The sequence below is a fragment of the Mytilus galloprovincialis genome, chromosome 7, assembly GCF_965363235.1.
Source record: "Mytilus galloprovincialis chromosome 7, xbMytGall1.hap1.1, whole genome shotgun sequence".
Classification (NCBI taxonomy): Eukaryota; Metazoa; Mollusca; class Bivalvia; order Mytilida; family Mytilidae; genus Mytilus; species Mytilus galloprovincialis.
Genome location: NC_134844.1, coordinates 33,398,517 through 33,426,425, shown reverse-complemented (window position 1 = coordinate 33,426,425; position 27,909 = coordinate 33,398,517). Strand labels below are relative to the sequence as shown.

Genomic DNA, 27,909 nt, shown 5'->3' with positions numbered 1-27,909 from the left:
TTTTTTTTCAGTAAATTTTAATGCTTAAAAGTAAAAATATAACAATTTAAAAATAGATAAATAATTAACCAGAATGTCTATCACAGCTGTTTCTTCTTCTTTTCCTCTATAACTTACTGGCTGAAATATAAAACAAAAATATTGAAGTTTTTATTGTGCAGATTACACTATCATTTATATTATAATTATACCCCCGCTTTAAAAAAGGGGGGGTATACTGTTTTACCTCTGTCTGTCAGTCCGTCCGTCAGTCCGTCAGTCAGTCCGTCCCATGAAACTTTCGTCACATTTTTCTCAGGAACTACACATCCACCCTTTCTGTAATTTGGTATCAACATTTATATATGTCAGCCATACCGTGTGATGCGTTTTCAGATTCATCACTTGACAACTTCCTGTTTACCGAACACTTGTCTGATTTTACACATGATAGCCAAGTTGAAAATTTTCGTCACATTTTTCTCAGGAACTACAATACAAGGATTTCTGAAATTTGGTTTCAGGATTTATATGTCAGCTATACCGTGTGATGCGTTTTCAGATTCATCACTCGACAACTTCCTGTTTACCGAACACTTGCATATTTTTACACTATTAATATTATCCACTTGCGGCGGGGGTATCATCAGTGAGCAGTAGCTCGCAGTTTCACTTGTTACTACATTGTACTAGCAAGAAAGATTGTTAGTTTTACCAATACCATTAAAATTTGGTAGACTGCTAAACAACATCTGCATCACAGATTATTTTGATTATGGTTCATTTGGAGCAGCAAAACTTTTTTCATATTTTCTGGGTTTTTTTTCACATTGACTTCCACAGTACAGGAGTTATATTCCCAAAGGGTATCACCACCCCAGTAGTCAGCACTTCTGTGATGACATGAATTATCATTGCTATGGTCATAATTTGTCATTAATTGTTTACAAAACTTTGAATTTTTGAAAAACTTAGGCTTTTCTACCTCAGGAATAGATAACCTTAGAGCTGTATTTTGCAAAACTTTTTTGGTCCTCAATACTCTTCAAATTTGTACTTTATTTGGCCTTTTTAACTATTTTAATTTTGAGGGTCCCAGATGAGTCTTGTGTAGTGTGGCGCAAATACATAATTTCAATCCTGGTTTATTTCCAACATACAGTTTTCTTCTACATGTTCTAGAAGACATAGATATTCATGACAAGTTTCATTACTGAATAATTATATTAGATGTACGTTTCATTATAATACTTTATTCTGATTGGCTAACTGCACATCACATGTTATTCCTTAAGCAATTGCATTAGTCAATAAAACTTTTCATTCATGATAACACTTGGTCTCACAATAAAGTGCACATCAGGTGAATTAAATAAAACAATTATAAAATTCAAAGTTTTCATGATCATAGTTAAAAAATGTTATTATAAGTATTGAATGCTTCTTTTTGTAACTTCATAGGGTTGTAAAAGCGTTGACCGTGCACACATTTTTAGAATGAAGCGCGGAACTTCAGTCAACGCTTTTACACCCCAATGAAGTTACAAAAAGAAGCATTCAATTCTTAAATGATAAATGTTTAAATTTGAACTCAAGCCTTATTTCATTGCCTGTCTAGATGGGGTTTTAAAGTAAAAGAAGGGAACTGAATAATTTGTTTGGATAAGACAGAGTTTTGGTTTTTGTAATGATAGTGTGCATATTAAAAAGTCTTGTCCTTTCACAATACCAATTGGATCCTGCATGCAAAGGGAAATTATTTCATTTAGGGACTATAAGCATATTATTTGCATCGATCTACTGTGGATTTATTATTATTGTTGTATACCAATGTTTGTGGATTTTCGTTGGTACAGGTGAACTGTAGAATTAATTGTTTCGACAAATAACAATTTTCATATAGGCTTGTGTGCAGAAGTGAAAAAACATGAACATATCATTCTTCCTCAAGCCATGAAAATTGGTATCCACCAAAATAAATGAATCCACAGTATCTTACTTTTTAGAAGATGATAAAATAGGGTTTTTTTTTTAAATATTTACCTGTATGTATTTGGTCTAGCATCCAAAGCCTTTTAATAGGTTTATGTTTAACAGTAAGATTTCCTAGGATACTTGCATCTGAAAGAAAGAAAACTTTACATTCATATCAAAGTCAGCCCAAGTTATGTTTTTTGTCCTCTTCCTGGCAGGTTTAATACAGTCTGAGGTATTTATATATACAAAATATATTGAAATATCTTAAAAATCAAGAGTAGAAAATTTAAAAAAGCACTTGACTCCCATGCATTGTTTTTTTGTAGTTCCCAGTATTTTATAATTGAGGAGTTCCAGATTTCTGTTGTTTAGTGCACCTTATAAAGCTTACTAGTATTCTAGAAACAAATTATGTGCTCATGGAAAATTTTAATATCCATTTTGGTACTTCAGTTGTGTTGGTATGTTGCTGGATAGCTATCCCAGAAGAAGCCAATTCTTTGTTTTTCATTATTCAAGTAATTTGTTTTGTCCAAAAATTTTCAGTTCATTGCATTTTGTTTTTTCCTAAAGCCAGAGATGCATCTCCCTCAAGCAAAAGACTGTTTTTGGTTCTCCTATTCATATTTTTGGCTATCTAATCTGCGTCACAAGCATATCTCAAAAATGATATCTGAAATGTACATTTTGCTAATTGAAATTAAATTGTAATTCTCTTATTTTTCAGCTGAGGATCTGTGTTTCTCTCCAGCACTCCAACATCTTCCACAAACAAAAAACTGACAGTTCCTATTACTGTGAGATTTAACTTTTTTCAAAAGTGCATATTTTGTAAATTTCTTTCTTTCAATATCATTTTTACTTCAAAGTATTACCTCTGGAGGCCATGTACTGTTGAAGTATTGGTGCAACTGTTGCCATGGGAATACACATGTTTATATGTGGGTATGAAGCTTTTGACTCTGTATCTCTGTAAAAATAGCCATACAATATACATGTATCATCTATGAAATAAAAAAAAAATCAAACATTAAGTTCATGTATCTTCATGAAACAATGAATAAATAATTAGAAATCATATTTTTGTTGAAAGAAAACTGGTATTTTTGTGGGTATTTGATTTCAAGGTTTTGCCAATCTCTGCATACAAAGCATATAGAAAATTTATCAAAAAAACACACTGATGTCATTTAATCTGATGCATGAATTTGAAAGGAGTCTCATAGGAAAGCAGTTATGTTGTTTATAGAAACATAAAATATACTGTGGGATATAAAATTTACCAAAAAAAAAGGGGGAAATATATCTCTTTTTTTAGTTATGCTACTTTTCAGCTAGGTAATGAAATATGAAAATGTGTATTTATCTTAAACAGTCAAATATCAAATCATAATATCTCAGAAATGTAAGTCATGAAACAACTTTTTCCTTTGCATAAAGTGCATATAAAAATTTACTTTTTGTAAAAAAAAGAAAAGAAAAGAAAAGTCAACAAGGGATATCTTCTGTATCATATACCCTTATTGAAAAAACATTTCCTCTACTTAAAGGTAAACCTCGCAAAAAAATTGATATTATGTCCATTCTGTATAAAAATGCTCAAATTCATAGATATTAAAGTTTTATTCTGCTAGATAAGAGATCACCATCGATTTTAAATTTAGTGTATCAATTCTCGACGTTCGGCCATTTTGTCATCTTGTACGTTAAGAAACCAAGACATGTCTATAAACCACAAAGGACCAAAACTATAGTAACCTGATGTAGTCGTAATTGTGTGTCGATATCTTGTAAATCGTACGGTTGTTTTATTAGATTAACTAACTTGATACGGAAAATGTTTTTTTTTTTTTTTACATAACCATGGTCTGTCATTTTTAAACTGTTTATATTGGAATTAGTTAAAAAGTCAAAGTTCAAGTCATAAATAAGTGTTTCATGAAAATTGTTTTCGAAAATCTAATTTATTTACAATTCTTTTATGTAATAAACTTAATTTAAATAAATTTGGACTTTCCCTCATCTGATCACCAGCATGGCTAAAGGTATTAATCCCAAAGGTATTGTGAGGTGACACGTCCAGGTATTCAAGCGATTTCCTGTCGGGGCTGCAAGTTCATGCATCGTTTCACTTCAGAGGGTAATGATCAGTGTACATGGCTGATAACTTGTAACTTTCCATTTTGAACTATCAGATGTATAATATACATCTCTGTCTTGCGTGTCCGAAAGTGATATACTATTCATTACTAAACGCATACGCTTGTTTATAAATAACATTTCTGGTGTAAAGAATATTATTTACAAAAATCTAAATAATACACAAACAAAAAAGATTTGATGAAATTAAAATCAATTTACATATTTTTCCAAGGGTAAATTTGGGAAAATATAAGTATATACTCGTGTCAATAGTGCAGGACAGATTGGAACATACCAGAAATATTGATTTAAAAAAATATACACACTTGTCGACCATTCTTTTATACGCCTTGATAGAATGTTACGGAACTATAGCGTAATTTAAAATATATACATGTATACATTAAACATAAGAAAGAACCATACATTTTGTGTAAATTGGGGTAAAAGTTTTGTAAATAGACTAGTCCACGTATGCCAACAGTATGTAATCATCGAATGTCAATAGACTATTGTATACCATAAGAAGAAGAGGAGAACCAATTTGATTACAATACAGGTCGATTTAAACTTGCCTTGGTTCATCGAAGTTATGGACATAGTAAAATCACAGATTTATATTTCCATTAGATTGTTCTCGAATAAAGGAAGAAATTCCTCATCATCTCAATTGTTCCGACATGCATGTAATATATATGCAACTGGACCTACACTAATAATCCCCAAGGGATGTGAATATTTTTCAGGAAAACTATAAAGTATCAAATTTCAAATCAATTTCGGGATTTATTTTCTATCTTGATATTCAATAACAGAAATTTAAAAAATAAACTGCTTGTCCGCTTTAGGGGTATTCTTGCCAGTTAAAACAGACTGATAATTACATTCAAAATTAGGGAAAGATGACATAAAATTCTTTCTGTCTATTTTTTAAAACATCTATTTTTTCAAATAGCTGAAATATTTATGGGTTGTGAGATTTAAAATCGTTTGATGAGAACATTAATTCCTGAATATGTAAATAAAGATCGCTTTGGATGGACTAAATTATATAATTGCAATTGGTAAATATCTGTTTCAAATATTAAAGGTAACCGATTCTAATTTAAAATAGTACAATTTTAGTTCATACACTCGTGTTTAGAACGCTATTATTATTCATAAATTTATTCAGTTAAATTAATTCAGTATTTCATCGTTACAAAAGTAATCAGAAGTCATAATTCATTTAAAAGTGAGCTTATGCAAAATATAACTAAAGGCTATAAAGAGCCTGTGTCGCTCACCTTGGTTCATGTGCATATCATAAACGAATAAAAATTTACAAAATTTATGAAAGTTGTTAAAAATTAACTAGAAAGGGCAATAACTAGTAGTAGTCTACTGAAGGGGTCAATTGACCATTTTGATCATGTTAACTTATTTTCAGGTCTTACTTTGCTGTACATTATTGCTGTTTACAGTTTATCTCTATCGATAATAGTATTCAAGATAATAACCAAAAACGGAAAAATTTTCTTAAAATTACCAATTCCATGGCAGCAACCCAACAATGGGTTGCCTGATTCGTCTGAAAATTTCAGGGCAGATAGACTTTGACCTAACGAACAAATTTATACTTATCAGATTTGCTTTAAATGCTTTGGTTTCCGAAATTTTTAGCCCAAAACTGCATTTTACCCTATGCACTATTTTTAACCATGTCAGCATTCTTGGTTCGCAGGCAGGGTTATTGGACACATTTTTTAAACTAGATACCCTAATGATGATTGTGGACAAGTTTGGTTAAATTTTGTCTTGGTAGTTTCAGAGGAGAAGATTTTTGTAAAAGTTAACCATGACAACAACGACAGATGACGGACGATGGACGACGGACGCCAAGTGATGAGAAAAACTCACTTGGCCAAAGGGTTAGGTAAGTTAAAAATATACAACGGCTACCAGTTATTGTGCATCCTTATTACTCCTGTAAATTAATTTTAATTTTTTTTTTACATTTCTGTGTCTAAAACTATCACTCCCATTTATCATTCATACGAAATGTTGTTCACACCTGGAATAGTGAACCATGACAGCTAAAATTCACTGAATGAAGATCAAAAGATTAGAATTACATAATTGCTAATCTTTTAATTACCTTGAGTTTAACCACGCATTCAACATTCACTAAGTGTCACATAACAATACACATTGTATTTCCACAGTACAAGAAGAAAATGTTTGTTGGACTGAAGCAAAAACGTCAGAATACAAACATGTATTTTTAATACACTATCGATCATGTCAGTTTCATATGTTCGTTCAAAGTATTTGTAGAAAAAAAATCATAAAAATGTTCTATTGTATGAATTATTTTCATTACCAAAATTTGTATCAAAAATCCACACATAAATCCTACAATCTAATATTAAAAGTTGCATGGCTATCACTTATTTTTCGTTGGTTAATAGCTACACCAAAAGTCGTCCATGCGTTTTAAATTGCGTTATTAGATGGTTAACAAACAAAACTTAATGAGATTAATTTAACTCCCGGCATGCAAAAAGACTTAAACTACGTCACATAAGTCAGGAAGTTTGAAGAAATGAAATCAATAATTCCTAATTTTCTTCTTTATTAGTTTTCATATCAAAATAAAACTTGGTGAATATGTTTTTTATGGTATTATGAACATAATAAGATGATAAGTAAAAAATCACAAATTTTCCTTTAAAGAAGCTGATAACACTTGTAAAAAAGATGAAGAACAGTAATTAACATAAACTAAACTGGTAAGATTTACTACTTACTTTGCATTGCTGACAGGTATACCAACAAGCTGTCCATATTGATCAACTATTGCTCCACCACTGGCGCCAGCATGAACTGCACATGTTGTCTGAAAAAACATGTATTTGCGATTAAAAAAAAGTTTGCAATCCTGACTTAAATTTGAGCTAGTCAGGAACAAATGTATAAACTTACAAAACAAGAAGTCCCTAAGAGCCTAAATCATTCACACAGTAAAGTTATGGGTAAACTACCTCTACTTTACAGCATAGGGTATAAAGATGAGGTTAGATACTTTCTAAGCATAATACATGTACCTAACTGAATAAACTTTCAATACAACATTTATCTAATTAATAATAATATTGTTGTGAAATACTTCATTTAATACTCTGCTAGTCAGATAGGTTTAAAAAAACATTTTCTTTAATCAAAAATATTTTAGTGGTGAAAGAAAAACTAGAAGTTCTTTAAAGCACACTTTAAAAGTAAAATATTTCTACTAATCTTATACATTTTGTAGTAATACCTGAATCAAAACAGGAATGTTGTTGATACACAAAACTTTAGATACAATACCGGATGTTATTGTTGGTTCTAAATTCTTTTCTTCTCCAAAAACAGCATGTCCAATAACATACACCTTATCTCCTAGAAACAAACACTATTAGTTTACAAGTATACATCTTTCTAGTCTAAATTTTTTATCTATATAATATTTTAAACTCCCCCATACAAGTAAGTTAAGGACAGAAAAAAGGGTTTGATAATAAAATCATTGATTGTGTCATATTATCACTTTGCACCTGCAAGTGCAGAGCTAAAACAATTTTTATTTTACATACTTCTTTGTTTCTCCTTTTGTTATTCCTTTAATAGTAACAAAAAGATGGGGGATTGATTTCTTGAATCTAGTTAAACCTTGACATATGGTAAAGTGGGGGTCCTAAGTCAGAAACTCATTACGGCTATCTTTATTTATATATCTGTCTTTTTCTGCCATGGCAGATCTTAGGTACGGTAATCTCTGTTAACCTTTCCTCAACTTCTAGAATTTTTTGGGGTTTAACAAAATGGAATACACACTATTCTTTTTCTGATGCATCTTTGTTTTAACCTTTAAAGCTTTTAAGTGTCATTACTTGCTGTCACATCTCCTTTCATTTATATCCATAATAAGGTAAATGGTAGATTTGTTGTGGTAGATAGATACTGACCAAAGAAAACTTCAGTTATATCATTCTATAACATATGTACAAAAGGTATGGGGGTGGTGTATGCCTTTTTATTGTTTTTGTTACGTTTTGTCTTTTTTTTTTTGCTTTTTTTTTTGTTGGAGGGTAACATAATAATAACCTTGTGCTACTGGTTTTGGTGATATCTGGATATATTTTCCAGAGTTGAGTGGACAGGTCAATACTGCTATATCAAACTGTTCATCTACAGGTGTCTTGTATATCACCTTTCCTTTATGTATCTTCTGTTGATCTGTAAACTTAAGTTTTACTGGAAAAGAGTGTAGGAAAAAACATTATATTTACCATAACAATTTTTTTTTTAAATAAATGAAGTGTTTTTCTTGTATATTATTTTTTTTATTATGTGGCAAAAAAAAAGAAAAGAATTTTAACGCACTTTTGTTGCCCTCATATGAATTAAGCTATTATTTGTTTGGTGTAGTTATGGTACATAGCTCCTCATGTGTTCTAGTATCTACTGGTATACATCCTTGGCTTCAAAATGCTTGGGTTTGAGCAGTTCTATTGAAGGGAAATTTATAAAAGCACTTTGATCACAGAAATTTTTATAGTGTTATTTTCATTTGTTGGCAATATGATTCAAATTAACAGCTTCCAAACAATTATTTCTGTAATGCCCTCTAGCTTAGTGTTCTTATTTTTCTTGGACAATGCAAGTTCAATAATCTAAATAAAGAGAAACATTCTCTTCTAAAAGGTCATTTTTAAGTTCACCTTCTTGACACTATTTACCAATCTCTGACTCTAGTTAAAGTATACCTGTATTATAATCAGACTCTTTAACTACATGGTAACAAGTTAAAAGGATGGAATTTCCACCTTCCTGACCAATCACAATGCCAGATGTCTGACCCTAGTCAAGGTATACCTGTATTATAATCAGACTCTTTAACTACATGGCTACAAGTTAAAAGGATGGAATGTCCATCATCCTGGCCAATTACAATGCCAGATTTCTGACCCTAGTCAAGGTATACCTGTATTATAATTAGACTCTTTAACTACATGGCTACAAGTTAAAAGGATGGAATGTCCACCATCCTGGCCAATTACAACACCAGATCCCCAATTACTGCCTACTACAATCAATGGAATGCTCTCTATCAACTGGCTCAAGTTATTTCTAACTGAAAATATAAATTCAAAAAATTGACATGTAAATGTATGTTACAAAGATCAAACATTTTTTATTCAATTCTCAGTATGTAAAAATAATTAAAAGATGACATTAAGGTGGTACCTAACACTACAGGGAGATAACTCTGTAAAATCAGCTAAACGTTTTAATTACGTTGTGTTGTTAAGGGAATATTAAGCTTCCCAATGATCAAAATAAGTGTTTGTCAAACTGCTATATAACCAGTGTAATTTTTCTGATAAAACGGTTGGTTCAAATTTTTTGAAATTTTTGTATTTTTGTAAAAGGGTCAAAGTAAATACTTTGTCAAAATTTTAAGAAAATTAAACGACCCAAATTAATTTTAGCTAAAGTGTTGGGTACCACCTTAACTGATTATTTTTGTTTCTCTACCAACTTTCTATAACTTTTTTACAGTATAGATAAGATACAGAAAATATGACAATGCATGATACATGTATGATACTTTCGCATCTTTGATAAAGATATTCACCTTTTTTCTGTTTATACCAGTACAAACCAAATGTATCTATGTGAACTAAGAATAGTATACTAAATTCAATGTAAACCAAGACTGCTGTACTTTTTTATATTAGGATTTCAAATGTAGATCTTATTACCAATGATGGATTTTCACATTTAGTGCTTATTGACTTTCTGTTTACCAAAATATCATTAGTGATGAGTTTATCACACAATTCAACTTGCTTTCTATATAAAAATATCATACAACAAGGAAATAGAAATCATAATTGGTAATGATTTTATCAATTTTTAATATGACAAATATAAGAATACTGCCGGACCCCATTCCTTCTTTATACAATGCTAGCATATCTCAGATTCCTTCCAAACAATAGTTAGAGAATATTTTTTTACTTAATGCAGTTCTACAAATTAATGACAGTGATCTAATTTAACAGGACTCACTAGACAATGTCCACTTCTAATTGAGGCTTTGAAAAAAGTTAAAGTTTGGATAAATGAACAAAAGGTAAACTCTGAGTCCACTTGGCTAATATATTTAAGATATTTTAACCCAATGATTTTTTTTAAATTCAGTGGATTTCTTGAAAAGTCTCAATCCACTCGAGTCAAAAATTGGATCAATCTGCCATGTAAAGTATGTACCTCTAAATATGTTTTCTATAGGGGTCATTTCCACTCTGCATATCTGTTTTACACGTTTTAAAACATCTGTTATTGCACAAGCCATAGACAAACCAACCCATTCATTTGACTTCCAGCAAAGTGAAGTTATAATTAAACCAACAAGGTACCTAAAAAAATATATATAAGCTAATATAAGGATATCTTTGAAAGGCTGATATAAAATCTTTCATTTTGGAATAAATTCACTATCTTCTGTTATAGTAAAATACAAATGAGTTACTCTAAAGAGCCTGTGTTGCTGACCTGAAACAAAATGTGTCTTCAACAATGGGCACATCTAAACATCATAGACTAGTAATTGATTTCAGTGCTTAAATCTTTTTTGTTGAGCTTGTATTGCTATATTTTTTTCTGTTTACTTTTTATCTCTATCAAAATATATTTAAAATTTAAAGATACTCACACAGATAAAAAATGTTAAAATCATCATTCAAGGACAATTACTCCAGAAATAATTTGAGGTATAATGAACTTTTTTTCTCTTTTTTTTTCAATAGATTATTGAATTTTCTTATCAATTACTAATTGTTTGATGGCTTTTGAACCAATGTTAATGAAATTTTTAATATCAAGCATTTATTATAATAGTATTAAATTTCCTATATACATGTACTGTAGATTTAAAAATTATTTGGATGATTGTCTAAAAAGGAGTAGGGGCATTAAGGCCTGGTTTTGGCCCAAGAAAATAAAATGTTTGATAACTTTTTCAAATTGGAACATAATCTTTAGAAATGCATAGGGTCAAGAAATATAAATGAAAAACATTAAGATTCTTATGTGATGACGTCACAATTACGTCATAATATATACTGTTTTCACAAAAACGATGAAAATTCAGAATTTATGCAGTTTTCTATCTTTATTTCTGTTGTGGAAACATCGTGCGCAGCCAAGAAACAACAAAATAATTTAACTGAAGCTTTATCATTACTATTGACAAAATCTCACCAAATATAAAGTTGTTTCTTGCGTGCGCACATACTTTTCCAATCGAAAATATACTTAAAAATTTGATGAAAAACAAGGAAAATCACAAAATTTTACAAAATAGGCAAATTAAGGCATGATTTGTTGCCATGTTAACTTGTTTAATGTCCAAAATTATTTTGTTTTTCTGAATACCTTCTACCTGAGATACTTTTCAGTAATTTTAAAATATGTATGATAACTTTTAAATTTGCAGTAATTTTTGGGCCAAATAAGGGCCTTATTGCCCCTACTCCTTTGAATGTGACTAGTTGATAATAGCAATAATAAGAATCTAATTCTGATCTGATAAACTTAAGAGTTTGCAAAATTTCTTGAAATTGTAATAATACATCTCGCAATTTTGTCCTTTTCCCAAAAATCGCAAAATTATATGCACGCAATAATATTTGAATTTACATTACCTGTGATGACCTTTTCTACAAAACACAGGACCACCTTCTGAACCTGGCACACATCTAGCATCAGTCATTAACAATATCCCACCAGCCTTGTTACTCAACACACCATTACTTCTGGAATTCAGGAAAATCTCAGGGCACAAACCACCAAAAGGTGTGGCCTCTATTTCTAAATTATCTCCCTTGTCAAGTTGATCATACGCAAGAACAGAAAGATTGTTATTATAGCTCTTCCAGTTGTTCAATTTCAATATTATAAAACAGGATAGCATTGCGTAAAATTTAGACTGGTCATCTGGTGTCTCTTGTGAAGAAAAATCTTCCACAAATTCCCATTTATTTTCAGGCAATAAAAAAGAAACAACATTCTGTAATTTTTTCAAAGAGAATATAGCCTGAACATTGGCTGAATACTCAGAGTACAAGTTCTTTTGCCATGTTTCATTTTTTGTTTGAGTACAAATGTCAGAGCTATTTAATATAGATCTCAAATTTTTATTCGGGTCTTGTTTATTTGTCCTTTGCAAACAGACTTCTGCATCCCAATGATGAAAACTGTTCTGTAAAATTCCTTTGTTCTGTAATGAATTTATCTGCTGATCCGTTAACAAAGATGAGACTAAAGTCCCATGTGTCAGAACAAGTCCTGACTTTGTATCAATGAGTACCCCACTCAATGTTTTCTTATCTTCTCCCTTGACCTTTACAGACACTACACATCCAGTATCAAACATTGTTTCTCTTCTTTTTAAACACTGATAAACTACACTCAGCTACTGAAAATTAAAAACAAACAAATAAATCAGTAATTGATTTTATAAATTCTTAATAACTTACGGTTTCCTTTATTCAAGCTGCATATCATATGTAATACTCTGTGAAAATTGTTTTAATTGTGAATGCAAAATTTCTTGCTTTGTGTAAAATGTATTTGTTCTTGCACCATTCTTTTAGCCCAATTTCTTTAGTCTTGATGATGTTTTAGACTTTTCCAAATAGTATACATTTCTGTATTGTTGAAGACCATACTTAACCCTAGAAGTGTTCTTTATGGATTTATTGTGTATGGGGGTTGCCGTCTCATTGACAATACCCTTATATCCTTTTATTCATAATGCATACCATTCAACTTTTTGGTAATGTTCTATGGATTATAAATTTTTTTGTTAAATCTGTCCTTTTAAAAAACAATTTTAGAAGAAAAATCATAAATGTGATATTCAAACTAAACCCTATACTAGTTTATTATGCCAGTAAAATCAGCTATGCCAAAAATTTATTATATTGTCTTATATTAGCATTTTTTCAACAAAAAAAAGTTTGCAGTTGTCTAAAAATGGGATCATCAAGTTCACAATCAAAACTGCTTTATGCTTACACTTTCCTGGGCTCACTACCTAATATGTTTATGCTGTCACTTAATATAAATAATAAAATGACGAGACGGACAAAATTACTTAGGACAAAAGTGGGAATCGTTGTTTTAATAATTATACAAAAGAGAAAAAAATTATTTGAAAAAGTTCATTTTCGTTGATTAAATTATTCAGAAGCACTTTTTCATTTGATCACGTTGACCAAATTTAAATCGAGCAAGGATAAGTGTTTCTTGTGCATCTTGTAGTCAGTTATTAAAACACCATTTTAACAATTTGAGTTCATGAGTCAATGACAAATACTTGTTTTACAAAACATTTTGTTTTCAAAGTTGTTTGATAATACTTATAAAGTCTATAGCTGTGACGTCGTTAACTATAATTCAAAGGATACCATTTTTGGGGAATTCATAGGTATTTATAAGTTAACCAAGAATTAAAATAAGTTATAATGCAGATTTTGGCAATTCTCAAAATCAAATACCTCTGAAACTACAATTTGTCCTCAAGCCACTAAAATTAGACTTCACAAAAATACATGAATCTAATCCACATTATTTGTTTAATTTTTTCTAATAATAATAATTAAGGCTCAATTAAGTTTACAAATATAGACAATAAAAATTATTAAAACATATAACAAATAATTGTTCAATTATTTAAGGGAGAGAGTCGGTGCATGTCCATCATGTGTACAAATGGGATTAACTCCATATCCACATCAAATATTCATAAACATATTGTCCTTAATATAAATCTTTTTCCCCATTCAACTAAAGTAAAGAATTTATGTAATAGCAAATACAAATACAAATATTTTATTGGCACAAACTCAATTACAATAATTGGCAACGGCCCATACAACTAGTATACTAATAGTAATGATGCAGCAATTAAACAATACTACATAGAATATCATTGTGCACATTTCGAACAATGAAATGGGCAGTTATAAATATCAATATATATATAGGTTAATTTGTAAGAATAGACTACTGACATAAGTATATTGTATGTTATAGCTTCAAATTGTTCATATTACTCATTTATAAGTACATTTTTCCTTAATTCAAATGATTGATTAATAAAAGATGATATTAATCTAAGTGTTTTTCTACACTTGTTATTTTAAAGTAATAGTTTGATATATTCATCCTCAGTTTTAGATTGTTTGTCATAATTTTTAAAATTGGACAATTTTGATATAAGAACATTTCTTTGTGATTCATATTTTGTGCAATGCAAGATAAAATACCTATGGATACCTATGGATCTTCAGAACGCTGGCACTGTTGCACCAATATATTCTGCTCTACTTCATCGTTATATTTAATTGTTCGTTTCTCACTTCCGGATAGAATTTCGTATTCTGCTTCGAAAGCATACATTAATGGTTGGTTGGCCCAAAATTTATCTAATCTGTTTTTGAAAGTGTTTAAAGTTTTTGCTGAAATAACTTCTTCAGGGAGGCTGTTCCATATATCTACTACTCTGTTGGTGAAAAAGTACTTCCTGAGATCCAGACGACTTCGTTGTTTCATAAGTTTCTTCGAGTGGCCTCTTGTTGTGTTTGTTGTGTTGTGCATCTCTAGCAGACCACTTGTGACTCTAGTGTCATACAACCCGGTCAATAATTTGTACGTCTCTATCATGTCACCTCGCAAGCGGCGGAAACGGAGGGTTGGAAGCTTGAGTTTTCGTAAGCGGTCTTCGTATGGTAAGTCTCTCATTGTAGGCAGCATTTTGGTCGCTCTCTTTTGCACATTCTCAATACTAGTAATGTCAGCCTTCCTGTAGGGTGACCATATACTGTTTGCGTACTCCAGATTCGGTCTTACTAGTGCCTTGAATAATAAGGTAAATGTACGATTGTCTAGGTGGACAAAGGAACGGCGAGTAAGGCCTACGATCTGGTTAGCTTTATTGACTTGGTTTTGGATATGTTTTGCAAATGTCAGATTTGTGTCAATAGTTACACCAATATCCTTTTCTGATTCCACATTTTCAAGGTTAGTGCGTCCGCCTTCATACTTTTTCATAGTGTAGTTTGGGTGTTCGTGTATTGTATTCCTTCCACTAATCGGTAGAACTTTACACTTGTCTGGGTGGAATTTCAGTAGCCAAGTTTTGCTCCAATCAAATAGGATGTCGAGGTCTTCCTGAATAAGGTTTTGATCGCTCTGATCGACTATTTCTCTAAATAGTTTGGTATCGTCTGCAAACATGAATACATCGGATATAACATTGTTTGGCAAGTCATTAATAAAAAAAACGAACAAAATTGGTCCCAATACAGAGCCTTGTGGAATTCCACTGGTTACGTTCCTCCAACTTGATCTCGACCCATTGACCTGTACGCACTGTTGTCTATTACTGAGGAAACTTTTTATCCAGTTTGTAGTTTGCTCACTTATACCATAGTGTTTAATCTTGTGTAGTAGTCTCATATGTGGCACCTTGTCAAACGCTTTCATGAAGTCCATATAGATAGAGTGTAATATACCTCCTTTGTCAAGTACCTTTGTCCACTTGTCTAGGACTTTTAGCAACTGAAGTGAAGTTGATCTACCACCCATGAAGCCAAACTGTTGATTGCTAAATAAATTCTGTCTATCCATGTGTTCAATTATTCTCTTTCGGATAAGTTTCTCCATAATTTTACATAGAATGCTGGTGAGACTAACTGGACGGTAGTTTGAAGCTGATTTCTTATCTCCCTTCTTAAATAAAGCAGTTATTATAGCGATCTTCCAATCCTCAGGTACCTCCCCATTTACAAATGAGCTGTTGAGAATCATACATAACGGTTTGTCAACAACAGAAGCTAATTCAAATAGTAGTTTTGGATGGACTCTATCTGGTCCTGGTGATTTTGTTATATTCAGATTTAGTAACAATTTTCTCACTTCTTCTTTATTAAATAAATCATCACTTGACTGATGGCTATAATCTACCTTTTCCATTGCCGGCATATTATTGTCATTTTCATTAGTGAACACACTACTAAAAAAATCAGCAAGAACTTCTGCTTTGTCTGAGTCACTACTTGCCACTGTTAATGTGTTGTTCTCTGTTTTATGTAGTTCTGATACACCAGATTTGGATTTCCTTTTCGCGTTAACATATTTCCAAAAGTTTTTACTATTAGTTTTTGCTGTTTCTGCAACTTCTCTTTCCTTGTCCTTTCTCTCTTTTCTTGTTAATTTTTTAACCTTGTTTCTTGCCTTGCAAAATTCCCTATGGCTCTCTTCACTCTTTTTTTCCATATATCTTTCCCAAAGTCTATGTTTACGTCTAACACTACTAAGAGTCTCTTTACTAAGTGTTGTATTACCTTTGGAATTTTTAGGTCGGCTCTTTGGTACATGTTTACTCACAGCCTGGTTGAACTTATCCATAAAAGCTTTGAGCATATCATTTGTATTTTTATGTTCTAGTTCTTTTTCCCAATCTATATTTAGCTCTTGCCGCAAAGCAACGTAGTCTGCTTTATAGTAATTTAATCTTTCTATAGCACATTCTGTGTATTTAAAGTAACACATTTGTTTTTTTTCGTCTTCTATATTTTTATTCTGACATAATTTGCACAACCTTTATTCTCTGTTAACTTGCATGTATCTACCTCTTTCAATTTCAAGATTGTGTGCACTTAGCCTTAATTTTGCCAAAGGTGCCCTATCTTTCAACATATTCAATTGGTCAACATAGTGTGCACGTTTACTTGAAAAACAAAAATTTCGAAAAAATGATAATATATTAGTTATGAGATTTAAAAAAAATATGTTGTCAATTATAGAAAAAATTGTTTCAGTTCTAGTCCCACATAATAAAAATTTCATGGCATTATTTATATTACAGAGAATTGGCAAGCTTACAGATCACTGCATAATGATTATTCATAAACGAAAGAGTCTAAATCTGAGAACTGTATTGCTGTCAGTAAATCTCTGCCTGTCAGAAGACTAAAATATCTAAAAATAGAACAAAATAAAAATAGAAGAAAAAAATCACGATTGTTTTCGATTCATTTGCACAACATGCAAAACTTTAACACTGCCATAAAAAAGGTTTAGCTTTATTTCAAATCAATCACATGTATTTCAGAAAAGAGACAAGAGTTATAATTGAATAATAAATCACTAATATAACGAAAACGGGCACCTGCTACTTTACACTTCCGTGTGTATTACGTCATAGATATATGTGTACAATGTGTGTAGTAAAAAGCGATAATAAAATGCTGCATAAAGAGAAATATATATTGTGTCAATATGTTTTGTTGTTAAATTACTATTATCAATGACATGAAATAACACTTTGTAAGTATGTTATGGGCGCGGTTTAACTGCAATTTTCCTATAAATGGATGACTAACAACGACCAATACATTTGCTCCAGGGTCAAAGGTGATGAATTTACGTCACAAATTAAGCCACGAAATACCGCCCCGAAATTATCACCAATTACGCTTTAATTTGGGATAAAACAAGTTTTTGAGCATACTAAATGTATACAATAACACAAAATAATGTTCTGAAATTACTTCTTTCTTCGCATTAATGTGCATTTTAAAAAATTAACACAATAAATGAAAGATGAGCTCATGAGTTCAAAGTTGAAATCAAACCATGATCAACCAATTGTAAGCCCCGAAGGTAACAGGCATGTTACATGACGGTGAGTGTTCTCTGAATATTATTTTGCTGATAAAATTTGCAGGGAATTAGTCGGGTCTAGGGGATCAGTTGTATTTAGGCCAATCTTTGTCATTAAAATATGCAAAATGTACGAAAATAATGCAAGAAACGCGTAGATTACCAGATTGGTCACGTCGTGATTTGTTGATTGCGATATTGCATTGTTCGGAATGAGGTCAAGAAGTAAATATTTTGAGGTGATAAAGTCTTGACAAGGAAATCATGTTGATTGTATGCATTATTATTTGAACCAGATCACGAATATCATATATTTGACCAAACGTGACTTTGACAAAGGTGGTGGTTTCACGTCCTAGATGTTTACAAAATTTATATTTCGCCATGAGATGATTCATTTTGGGATTCCGTTGTGGAATATTTTGTTTTGAGGAAAATAACAATTCGTGATTAAAGGAAATATTTTGACATTTGTCCTTCACTTTGAACATACTTAAACTGTATATTTTCCTGGGCGACATATCATCTGTAAAACCACTTCAAAGAGAAACGATATATTATTAAAAAGTTTCATCTATTACGCAGTTACTTAAAATCGATAGTAATAGTTTAAGAATCCATTGCAAAAAGATTATCTGTCACGTCAGCAATTTTTGTATTATTATTATAATGGCCTACAATCTGTTGTCAAATGGTGTTAGTTGTCATTAAGTGTTGAACTTAAATGATCAACATGTTTGAAAGTATCTATAGATTATAAAAAAATCTTTCCAAATAAAATAAAATTATTATTCATTGTCAAAGTTTTAAAATTTTGTAACTTTACAATGCAATTAATCCAGTGGCGGATCCAGAAATTTTCATAAGTGGGGCCCACTGACTGACCTAAGAGGGGGCCCGCTCCAGTCACGCTTCAGTGATTCCCTATATAAGTAACCAATTTTTTTCCCAAAAAGGGGGGGGGGCCGGGTCCCCTGGGCCCCCCCTTAAATCCGCCTCTGTAATCAACAGACCACATCTCTAAGATAAATATCAATATACATTTAGCTCTAAAAAATGATTGTGTGAAATTTTAAACCCACAATTTTCACCAAAAGAATTTATATTTCGTATATAGCCAATAATTTTTTGAAGATATGGTTTGTTACCAATCAACATGCAACCTACAATTGTTACAAATGTTGTCAGCTGTTTTCACCGTTACATCCAACTTCCCATATTTAATTGTTATCATACTAAAATGCTTAAACATGAATTCAAATGAAAAAAGTCCATAGGCAAAAGAAAAGATTAACTGCATGGGCTTTTTTGTTGTGGTCTCTCTAAGAATATTGTTCCAGTTATTGGCCCTCGATGGGCAGCATGACCAAGAGAAAAACAATGTATATTATGATTCAGGTTTATATGAACCTGAAAATCAGTATGACCAGCCAAATTTTGTTAATTGAGGTGACAACAACAACTTATTTTTTTTACTTCCTGTTTGAAACTGAACACAGAATCTCAACTTACAACAATGACTCTGCTTTCAAACAACTTTTTTACCAATTTGTTTTTGTCTGCATACCAAGTATAGAGCCTGGCCTCAACACTTTTCTCGGACGAAATTCAATTAAATTTTTGGTTTTGTACATCGTCAACTTACAAGATATTATACCCTGGAAATGTCCTTGTAAAACTTAACAATTTTAACCATTAAATTGCATTACTATCAGTATTTTAGTTTAAACATATTTATTGATAGTGGATTTGGAAAGAAGTTATTGCAACTTATATTAATCCCTCTCCACTTTGTGGGTGCGAGTGCTGCCTTGTAGCGGTATTTATAGCATATGATACTCTGTTTCGAAATCTACAAGGGTGTCTTTTACATGCAAGAGATATGTGTCTTTCTTAACACAGGTCAGCCATTTATCGTCCCCATCTGATGGTGTTGCGGGAGAGGTGAAAATTCAATCCCTAAAATTTTCTCCCCGGAGTGGGGATCGAATCAGTAATCTTTGTTAGTAGTCCGACATGTCTGATGCACTACACCACAACTATCAGTACATCTCAGTTTGAAGATCATTTAGATGTGAAACCCTTTTGTCTTGGTTCACCAACGGTGAATTAATTAGCAATCAGATTTCTGGACATCTCTGTGTTAACAGTTTATTTATTTACAACTTGAATTTTCATAATTTTTCCACTAGTAGAAATGGAAATGAGGAATGTGTGAGAGACAATTACCTGACCAAAGAGCAAAAAAAAACAGATCAAGGTCTTCAACACTAGGGGAAACCATGCACCTGGAGGCAAGCTTCCCCTGGCCTCTTAACATAAATGTGTACTAGTTCAGTGAAAGTGGACATCACACTATACTCCAAAACACATAAATGAACCAAAATTAAGAAAAAACCATACATGACATATAAGACTATAAACAGACGCTTTTGCAAATGACATTTAAAATATTTTTTACCTTCAAATTATTTCCATTTCTTTTTCTTTTGTGTGGATATGTGTGAATTTTAATTCCTTATTGACCCATGCCTTTTTAATATCTTCCTCAATTATTTTCACGGAGTATATTGCTGATTGATGTATTCCTTTAGCTCTTCTTACAGACATTTTGAAATTCTTCTTAAAGGACTGTTAGTGCAATCATGCCAATGTGTTATTCACAACTTAACTCTTGAAGTTGGCAAGTATGAGATTGATTGATTTGTTGTTTGCTTATTATCCAGTGACAAATACTAATGTAGAACAAAAACAGGTTAAAAATACTTGTACAAGAAATCTGGTCAAAGTAGTACATGTACATGTGTATCCAAAAAGTGGACCACTGTCAATGAAAAATGAATGTTGTTATAAAATTAACATGTACATGATATAGGGTCAACATTTTTTTTTCTTCAACAGATAACTTACATGTAACTAGGAAAAGCCTGATTTACTTGAACAAGTACATCGGAAGTTTATTCTAACCCATGTCTTGTGGAAATTACACATTTTAATTCATTTTGGGCAGCAGTCATTTTGCCCTCAGAGTGACATGATTTGTGTTAAAGGACTTAATCATGGTCAAGTGCATATGCATGTTATAAAGTGTAAACTGAATTTCCTTCATCTGATTGACCCATTGCATATAGTATATTTTGTACATACTTTATCAGGCTGGTACCAATCCCTGAAGTACGACTATGCCAGCATGGTTGACAGTCACCATCTATTAAACAATTACATTGCAACCATCAAAATATCAAGACTGTCCTTTCACTCAGTAAATCCCCCCCCCCCTTTTTATGTTTAAACATTAAACCCATCCTGTTGCACTGGTAATATGCTATTAATTCTAAAAGCTATTTAGACCTACACATGTAAAAGGTCTGGAATGCATAAAGTGACTTTGTCAACAGAATAACAACTGATAAAGCCTTTGTGCAAATTCAGTGGCGGATCCAGGGGGTGGGGTTCCAGGGGTTGGAACTCCCCCTTTTTTTTGGCCGATCAATGCATTTGAATGGGAGCATATAGTTGGAACCCCCCCCCCTTTACTCTGTGTTGGGAACCCCCCTTTTTAAAATGGCTGGATCCACCACTGCAAATGCATGCACAGCACTGATTATGGTGGTTATGGAACACTTCCTACCAAAAATCATGAAATACAGAAAAACCTTAACATTCTAAGTGTCTAAATACAAAATGAGAGAAAATCTATAGGAAATTCAGCTACATTGTAATTACAATATGATAATTACTTTTGCTAAGTCATTATATGAAAAGTCTATTCAGGCCAAATAAAAATATATGTGTGGTTCCAGTTACATACTTTTAAAAAATAGGGTCGGTAGCTATAGGTCGGCAAATTTTAATTATTTTTTCTAAATTTCATTTTTGGACTGTCAAAATCGTATTTACCAAAATTTTGTTTGGTTGCAAAATAAAGACAGTCATTTACCTTTTTAGTTAATTTTGTTGCATTTTGACAACAAATTGTTATGAATTCTTGCATTTTATCAATTACAGATACTTCTGATGGAAATTCAGATGACAGAAATGTACGAATTTTTAACCGGATTTTTGTGACAAAAATGTGGGTTATTGATTTGGGGATGTACGGCGGGCGGGCGGGCGGCAATCAAATGTTGTCCGTGCATTAACTCATGAACCGTTCAACCAAAGCTTTTAAAATTTTAATATGTTGTTACTGACAACTAAATGAAGGTCAAGTTCAATAATGGCGATTTTGACTTTTAGGCCAAAAAAAAATATATGTCTGTTTCCTGCTTCCAAGGCAAATAAATCAGGGTCGGTAGGTCGGGATTTTTTTTTTTTTTTTTTTTTTTTTTTTTATTTATTTTTGTACTCCCTGTCAGATTTGCAGTCGGTTACAGGTCATGTTTGGTTAGGGTCCTGTACCCCAAAATGATTTAATCCCTTTAAAGAAGCTTTAATTGAATAATCCTCCCAGTGCTGACATTTTTTAAACCTTAATTGTAGCACAGTTGTGCTGGGAGCAGCCATTTTGATTGTTTGGGCATAGTAAAATACAGATCTGGATCGGACCGGAAATGAATTTTTCCGGACCGGAAACGATTTTTTTCCGGATTTGAATAAAAAGATCTAGGGTCGGGGGGTTTGAGTCAGGGTCAGTCGGGAAACAGGAAACAGACATATATTTTTTTTTGGCCTTACCGTTCAGGAGTTATGGTTCTTGAAAGATTGAAAAATGGAGTTTCCAGTCGTGTCCGTGCATTTACGCATGAACTGTTCTACCAAAGCTTCCCAAACTTTAATATGTTGTTACCGATGACAAAATGGAGGTCAAGTGCAATAATGACGATTTTGACTTTTACGGTTTAGGAGTTATGGTTCTTGAAAGATTGAAAAATGGAGTTTTCAGTCGTGTCCGTGCATTTACACATGAACTGTTCTACCAAAGCTTCCCAAATTTTAATATATTGTTACTGATGACAAAATGGAGGTCAAGTTCAATAATGACGATTTTGACTTTTACCGTTCAGGAGTTATGGTTCTTGAAAGATTGAAAAATGGTGTTTCCAGTCGTGTCCGTGCATTTTCTCATAAGCCATTCAACCAAAGCTTTTGAAATTTTTATATGTTGTTACTGATGACAAAATAGAGGTCAAGTTCAATAATGACGATTTTGACTTCTACCGTTCAGGAGTAAAGGTTCTTGAAAGATCGTAAAATGGCGTTTCCATTCACGTTGTTGCATTTACTAATGAACCATTCAATCTAAGCTTTTCAAATTTTAATATGTTGATACTGACTACAAAATGGAGGTCAAATTTCATATTGACGATTTTCACTTTCAGCATTCATCAGTTATGGTTCTTGTGATATTGCCAGGACACAAATAAATGTTAATAAATCCGGTTTGCTGTCGTTGTGACAGCCTCTTGTATTATTTTAATTCACAATCTTCAAAATTTAATCATTTGAAAATTTATTTTTCTGAAATGAAAAAAAAGTTCTAGGGTTGGGGGTTTAAATTAGGGTCGGTCGGGTTACTGGAACCACACATATATTTTTATTTGGCCTCCTGGTTATAAAGCAGAAAGTTTAAACAGACTACATCTTTCTATTGTCATACAACCTTGTAATAGATTGTGGTTTGAAGACCACCATTGAATATGCACATAATTATATATTGACATGTTTTTTTTTTTAACTATAGACATCTGTCTTTAATCAAGCTGTTGTTGTTGTCAGCTAATTATATGTACAATTACATTTGTTACCTCTTGCTTTACCTGTACACTACTGCCATGACTATAGGTGCTAATTACTTTGTAGACAAATCTCGGTTCAGGTAGCTGAATTATGTTATATTATCTTCTGTGTTCCAGTTCATGCACCAAATATTTAGTTCATTTAATAATAAAAAGAATAAAAATTGTGGGAATTTTTTTCACCTTTAAACAGTAAAAACAAGTACACCATGATGCTTGTTGTTACAATGTAGATAGTGACATTAATCTATACACAAGTGTCCTATATTTCTGTATTCTTTAATTTTTAGGCCATTTTTCTCCTTGCCTATTATTCTTGATTCTTTTAATTCAAGCACCGCATTCCTTTGGAATCATGTTGATAATTCAGAAATCACATGAAAAAAATGATCAATTTGGTTTTCTTGTATGACACCAGTATATTGTTTTGAAAAAAATTCTAGATAAGGCAATAGAGTTATCACTCTTTGCATGGTACATGTTGATTATTTAAACTGATGTTCAATTGTTTGTTTCAATAAGTAACTTATCATTATGTTAATTTATTTAGAAGATTTTGTTTTATTTATTTCCAGGTATGACTTAACACCAGAGTTTCCAAATGACACCCCAACACAGACTCTGCATAGAATCACACTCACTATTAGAGTAAGCAACAACTTTAATGTTAAAGTAGTACATACACTGTTTGTCTAAACTATTTATATCAAAGACATCATGTAGATCCAAGATACTGCCTTTTTATTTGTCTTTAAAATATTATATTTCAATTAACAATTGCAGACGTACCCTGTAAATAGTCAGAAAAGTTAAATGTCATACATTTCATTACATCAGAAGTTAAATATATCAAGAACATGAGGAAATGTCATCTCAACTTTTCATACACTGTCATTGGAACAGTTCTGTTCATAGTGCAAAGTGTCTAGACTTCATAATTGATACTGACCTTTTCAGAAATACAGATATTTTTTCTCACAATTGCAGTTAATGGGCAAATAGTACACTCATAAAATAAGTTAATAGGAAGTAACTCGATAAAAAGAGGTGAGACGTGATAGAGAAATGCGTTTGAACTACATAAATCAAAAGAACGAAGGTGTCAAAGAAGATGACAATAGCATTTTATGAAATAATATCAGTCAAATAAAAGAAAGTATAAGATATAATGTTGTTAAGAATCTGGAAAACAGCACCTTTTGTAGTTCACATTTCAAAGACCCAGAGAATGAAGGTCAATAACGAAAGTAGAATATTGTTGACCACAAATAATGTAAACAAATAACTTTAGTTCAAAAAGATTTTCGTTTACTACTTACTGAACAGTTTACAAATAAGAGAAAATCAGAGGCGATATCAATTTTATGACAGTGCTGTTGAAATACGTGTACAAGTCTTTTGAGAACTTGCTGAAAAGGGGGTTATTTTTTTTTACAAAGTACGTACGCAAAATAAATCGACCAAGATATTTAATAAATTAGATTATTATAGAAATAAAATTAAATATTTAATTTTTCATCTACCTGTATTCAAGGACAGAATTCCTTAGTTGTCTTAAAAAGATATTTAAAAAAAAACTGGTACACAGGGCAACGGATTCCCATTTTGTATTTAATATTTAATATTTTTTATTTTTTTTTTTTTAATTTGATTGAAGTCAACAACAAAAATAAGACAAACTTTACATTTTCCCAAGCATCTAAATCACCTCCAGGTATGCTCAGAATGCAGGGTTTTGAGTCTCAAATTTCAAAAAAAATAATTTGGGGAGTATACGATTGTATAAAATACAGCAAATTGGGAAACGTTTTATACGAAAGGGGGTTTTTATACGACCGCAAAATTTGAAAAATTTTTCGTCGTATATTGCTATCACGTTGGCGTCGTCGTCGTCGTCCGAATACTTTTAGTTTTCGCACTCTAACTTTAGTAAAAGTGAATAGAAATCTATGAAATTTTAACACAAGGTTTATGACCACAAAAGGAAGGTTGGGATTGATTTTGGGAGTTTTAGTCCCAACATTTTAGGAATTAGGGGCCAAAAAGGGCCCAAATAAGCATTTTCTTGGTTTTCGCACTATAACTTTAGTTTAAGTAAATAGAAATCTATTAAATTTTGACATAAGGTTTATGACCACAAAAGAAAGGTTGGGATTGATTTTGGGAGTTTTGGTTCCAACAGTTTAGGAATTAGGGGCCAAAAAAGGGCCCAAATAAGCATTATTCTTGGTTTTCGCACAATAACTTTAGTTTAAGTAAATAGAAATCAATGAAATTTAAACACAATGTTTATGACCACAAAAGGAAGGTTGGTATTGATTTTGGGAGTTTAGGTCCCAACAGTTTAGGAATTAGGGGCCAAAAAGGGACCCAAATAAGCATTTTTTTTGGTTTTCGCACCATAACTTTAGTATAAGTAAATAGAAATCTATGAAATTTAAACACAAGGTTTATGACCATAAAAGGAAGGTTTGATTTGATTTTGGGAGTTTTGGTCCCAACAGTTTAGGAATAAAGGGCCCAAAGGGTCCAGATTTAAACTTTGTTTGATTTTATCAAAAATTGAATAATTGGGGTTCTTTGATATGCCGAATCTAACTGTGTATGTAGATTCTTAATTTTTGGTCCCGTTTTCAAATTGGTCTACGTTAAGGTCCAAAGGGTCCAAAATTAAACTTAGTTTGATTTTAACAAAAATTGAATCCTTTGGGTTCTTTGATATGCTGAATCTAAAAATGTACTTAGATTTTTTATTATTGGCCCAGTTTTCAAGTTGGTCCAAATCGGGGTCCAAAATTAAACTTTGTTTGATTTCATCAAAAATTGAATAATTGGGGTTCTTTGATATGCCAAATCTAACTGTGTATGTAGATTCTTAATTTTTGGTCCCGTTTTCAAATTGGTTTACATTAACGTCCAAAGGGTCCAAAATTAAACTAAGTTTGATTTTAACAAAAATTAAATTTTTGGGCTTATTTGATATGCTTTATCTAAATATGTACTTTGATTTTTGATTATGGGCCCAGTTTTCAAGTTGGTCCAAATCAGGATTCCATATCAAGTATTGTGCAATAGCAAGAAATTTTCAATTGCACAGTATTGCACAATAGCAAGAAATATCTAATTGCACAATATTGTGCAATAGCAATTAATTTTCAATTGGAGTTATCTTTCTTTGTATAGAATAGTAGTTGATAATATATGTTGGAAATTTACCAGACATGACTATGATGTCATTTTCTATTTTTATTTGCCAATAACTTTATGTAAATAACTTCATTGGAAATTTGCCAATATAAAATGTTGCTGATGAAGCTTTTTTTCCTTATCTTATCTAAAATGTTTTTAGATAATGTATGTTGGACATTTGCCAGACATGACTATGATGTCATTTTCTATTTTTATTTGCCAATAACTTTATGTAAATAACTTCATTGGAAATTTGCCAATATAAAATGTTGCCGATGAAGTTTTTTTTATTGTTTTATACAATAAACAATGTATATTCACTTTTACTACCAACCAATCTTTACCATTCAGTGATAACAAGCACTTTATTTTACATTTTAATATCTTATGATGTATTTAAAAGAGTAGTTATTGTTGCAAACTCCATTAGAAATTTGAATTGATATCAGTTTTGGAAAAAGGGAAACGGGGATGTGAAAAAAAGGGGGGGGGGTTTAAATTTTTCTCATTTCAGATTTCATAAATAAAAAGAAAATTTCTTCAAACATTTTTTTGAGAGGATTAATATTCAACAGCATAGTGAATTGCTCAAAGGCAAAAAAAAAAACTTGTAAGTTCATTAGACCACATTCATTCTGTGTCAGAAACCTATGCTGTGTCAACTATTTAATTTTAGATTTAAAAAGTTTGAAGAAATCTTTAATTGATTTGTAAAATCTTGACATTTGTTTTGTGTAAAAAAAAAACATATGATGTCAAAAATTTGATCACAATCCAAATTCAGAGCTGTATCACGCTTGAATGTTTTGTCCATACTTGCCCCAACTGTTCAGGGTTCGACCTCTGCGGTCGTATAAAGCTGCGCCCTGCGGAGCACCTGGTTTAACTTTGCAGTCAACATGATCAATGTGATCACATTTACAGAAAATTCAACCATCATGCTACTAATTTGAGCTAATCATTTAAATTATCTTCGTTAAAAATGATGTTTTCAGTGTTCTGAATAAGGGTCCAGAAGACCCCCAGAATGCAGGATTTTGCACCATTTTTCAAAAAAATTATGGGACCCTTAAGCTGGCCTGAGACCCCCAGTTGTAGTAACGATGAGCTTGCTTGTTGCCGT

General features: G+C 31.7%; 2 protein-coding genes across 10 annotated transcripts in view; one reads left to right on the top strand and one right to left on the bottom strand.

The window, feature by feature from the left end:
* Window positions 1-20,543, bottom strand: LOC143082816 (peroxisomal leader peptide-processing protease-like). Of its 8 annotated transcripts, none has more exons than XM_076258679.1 (10): window positions 20,321-20,543; window positions 11,832-12,604; window positions 10,396-10,544; window positions 9,104-9,253; window positions 8,224-8,373; window positions 7,397-7,518; window positions 6,888-6,976; window positions 2,832-2,926; window positions 2,023-2,100; window positions 1-120 (listed from the first exon to the last, which is right to left on the bottom strand). In XM_076258679.1, the coding sequence occupies exons 2-10, from the start codon at window positions 12,560-12,562 to the stop codon at window positions 107-109; spliced, it is 1,578 nt and encodes a 525-aa protein (XP_076114794.1). In that variant the 5' UTR covers window positions 12,563-12,604; window positions 20,321-20,543; the 3' UTR covers window positions 1-106. The 8 variants fall into 8 exon arrangements, with proteins under 8 accessions (XP_076114794.1, XP_076114795.1, XP_076114792.1 ...); XM_076258680.1 differs by lacking the exon at window positions 20,321-20,543 and adding an exon at window positions 18,353-18,440; XM_076258677.1 differs by lacking the exon at window positions 20,321-20,543 and adding an exon at window positions 17,580-17,624.
* LOC143082815 (uncharacterized) overlaps window positions 17,728-27,909 on the top strand; it is a 24,704-nt gene continuing 14,522 nt past the window's right edge. Inside the window, exons 1-2 of one of the 2 annotated variants that reach the window (XM_076258673.1) lie at window positions 17,728-17,881; window positions 24,173-24,245. The gene's annotated coding sequence lies outside the window, so the exon portion shown is untranslated. Of the gene's footprint in view, window positions 17,882-18,079; window positions 18,099-24,172; window positions 24,246-27,909 lie in introns of those variants that run through there. The other variant, XM_076258674.1, reaches the window with a different exon arrangement.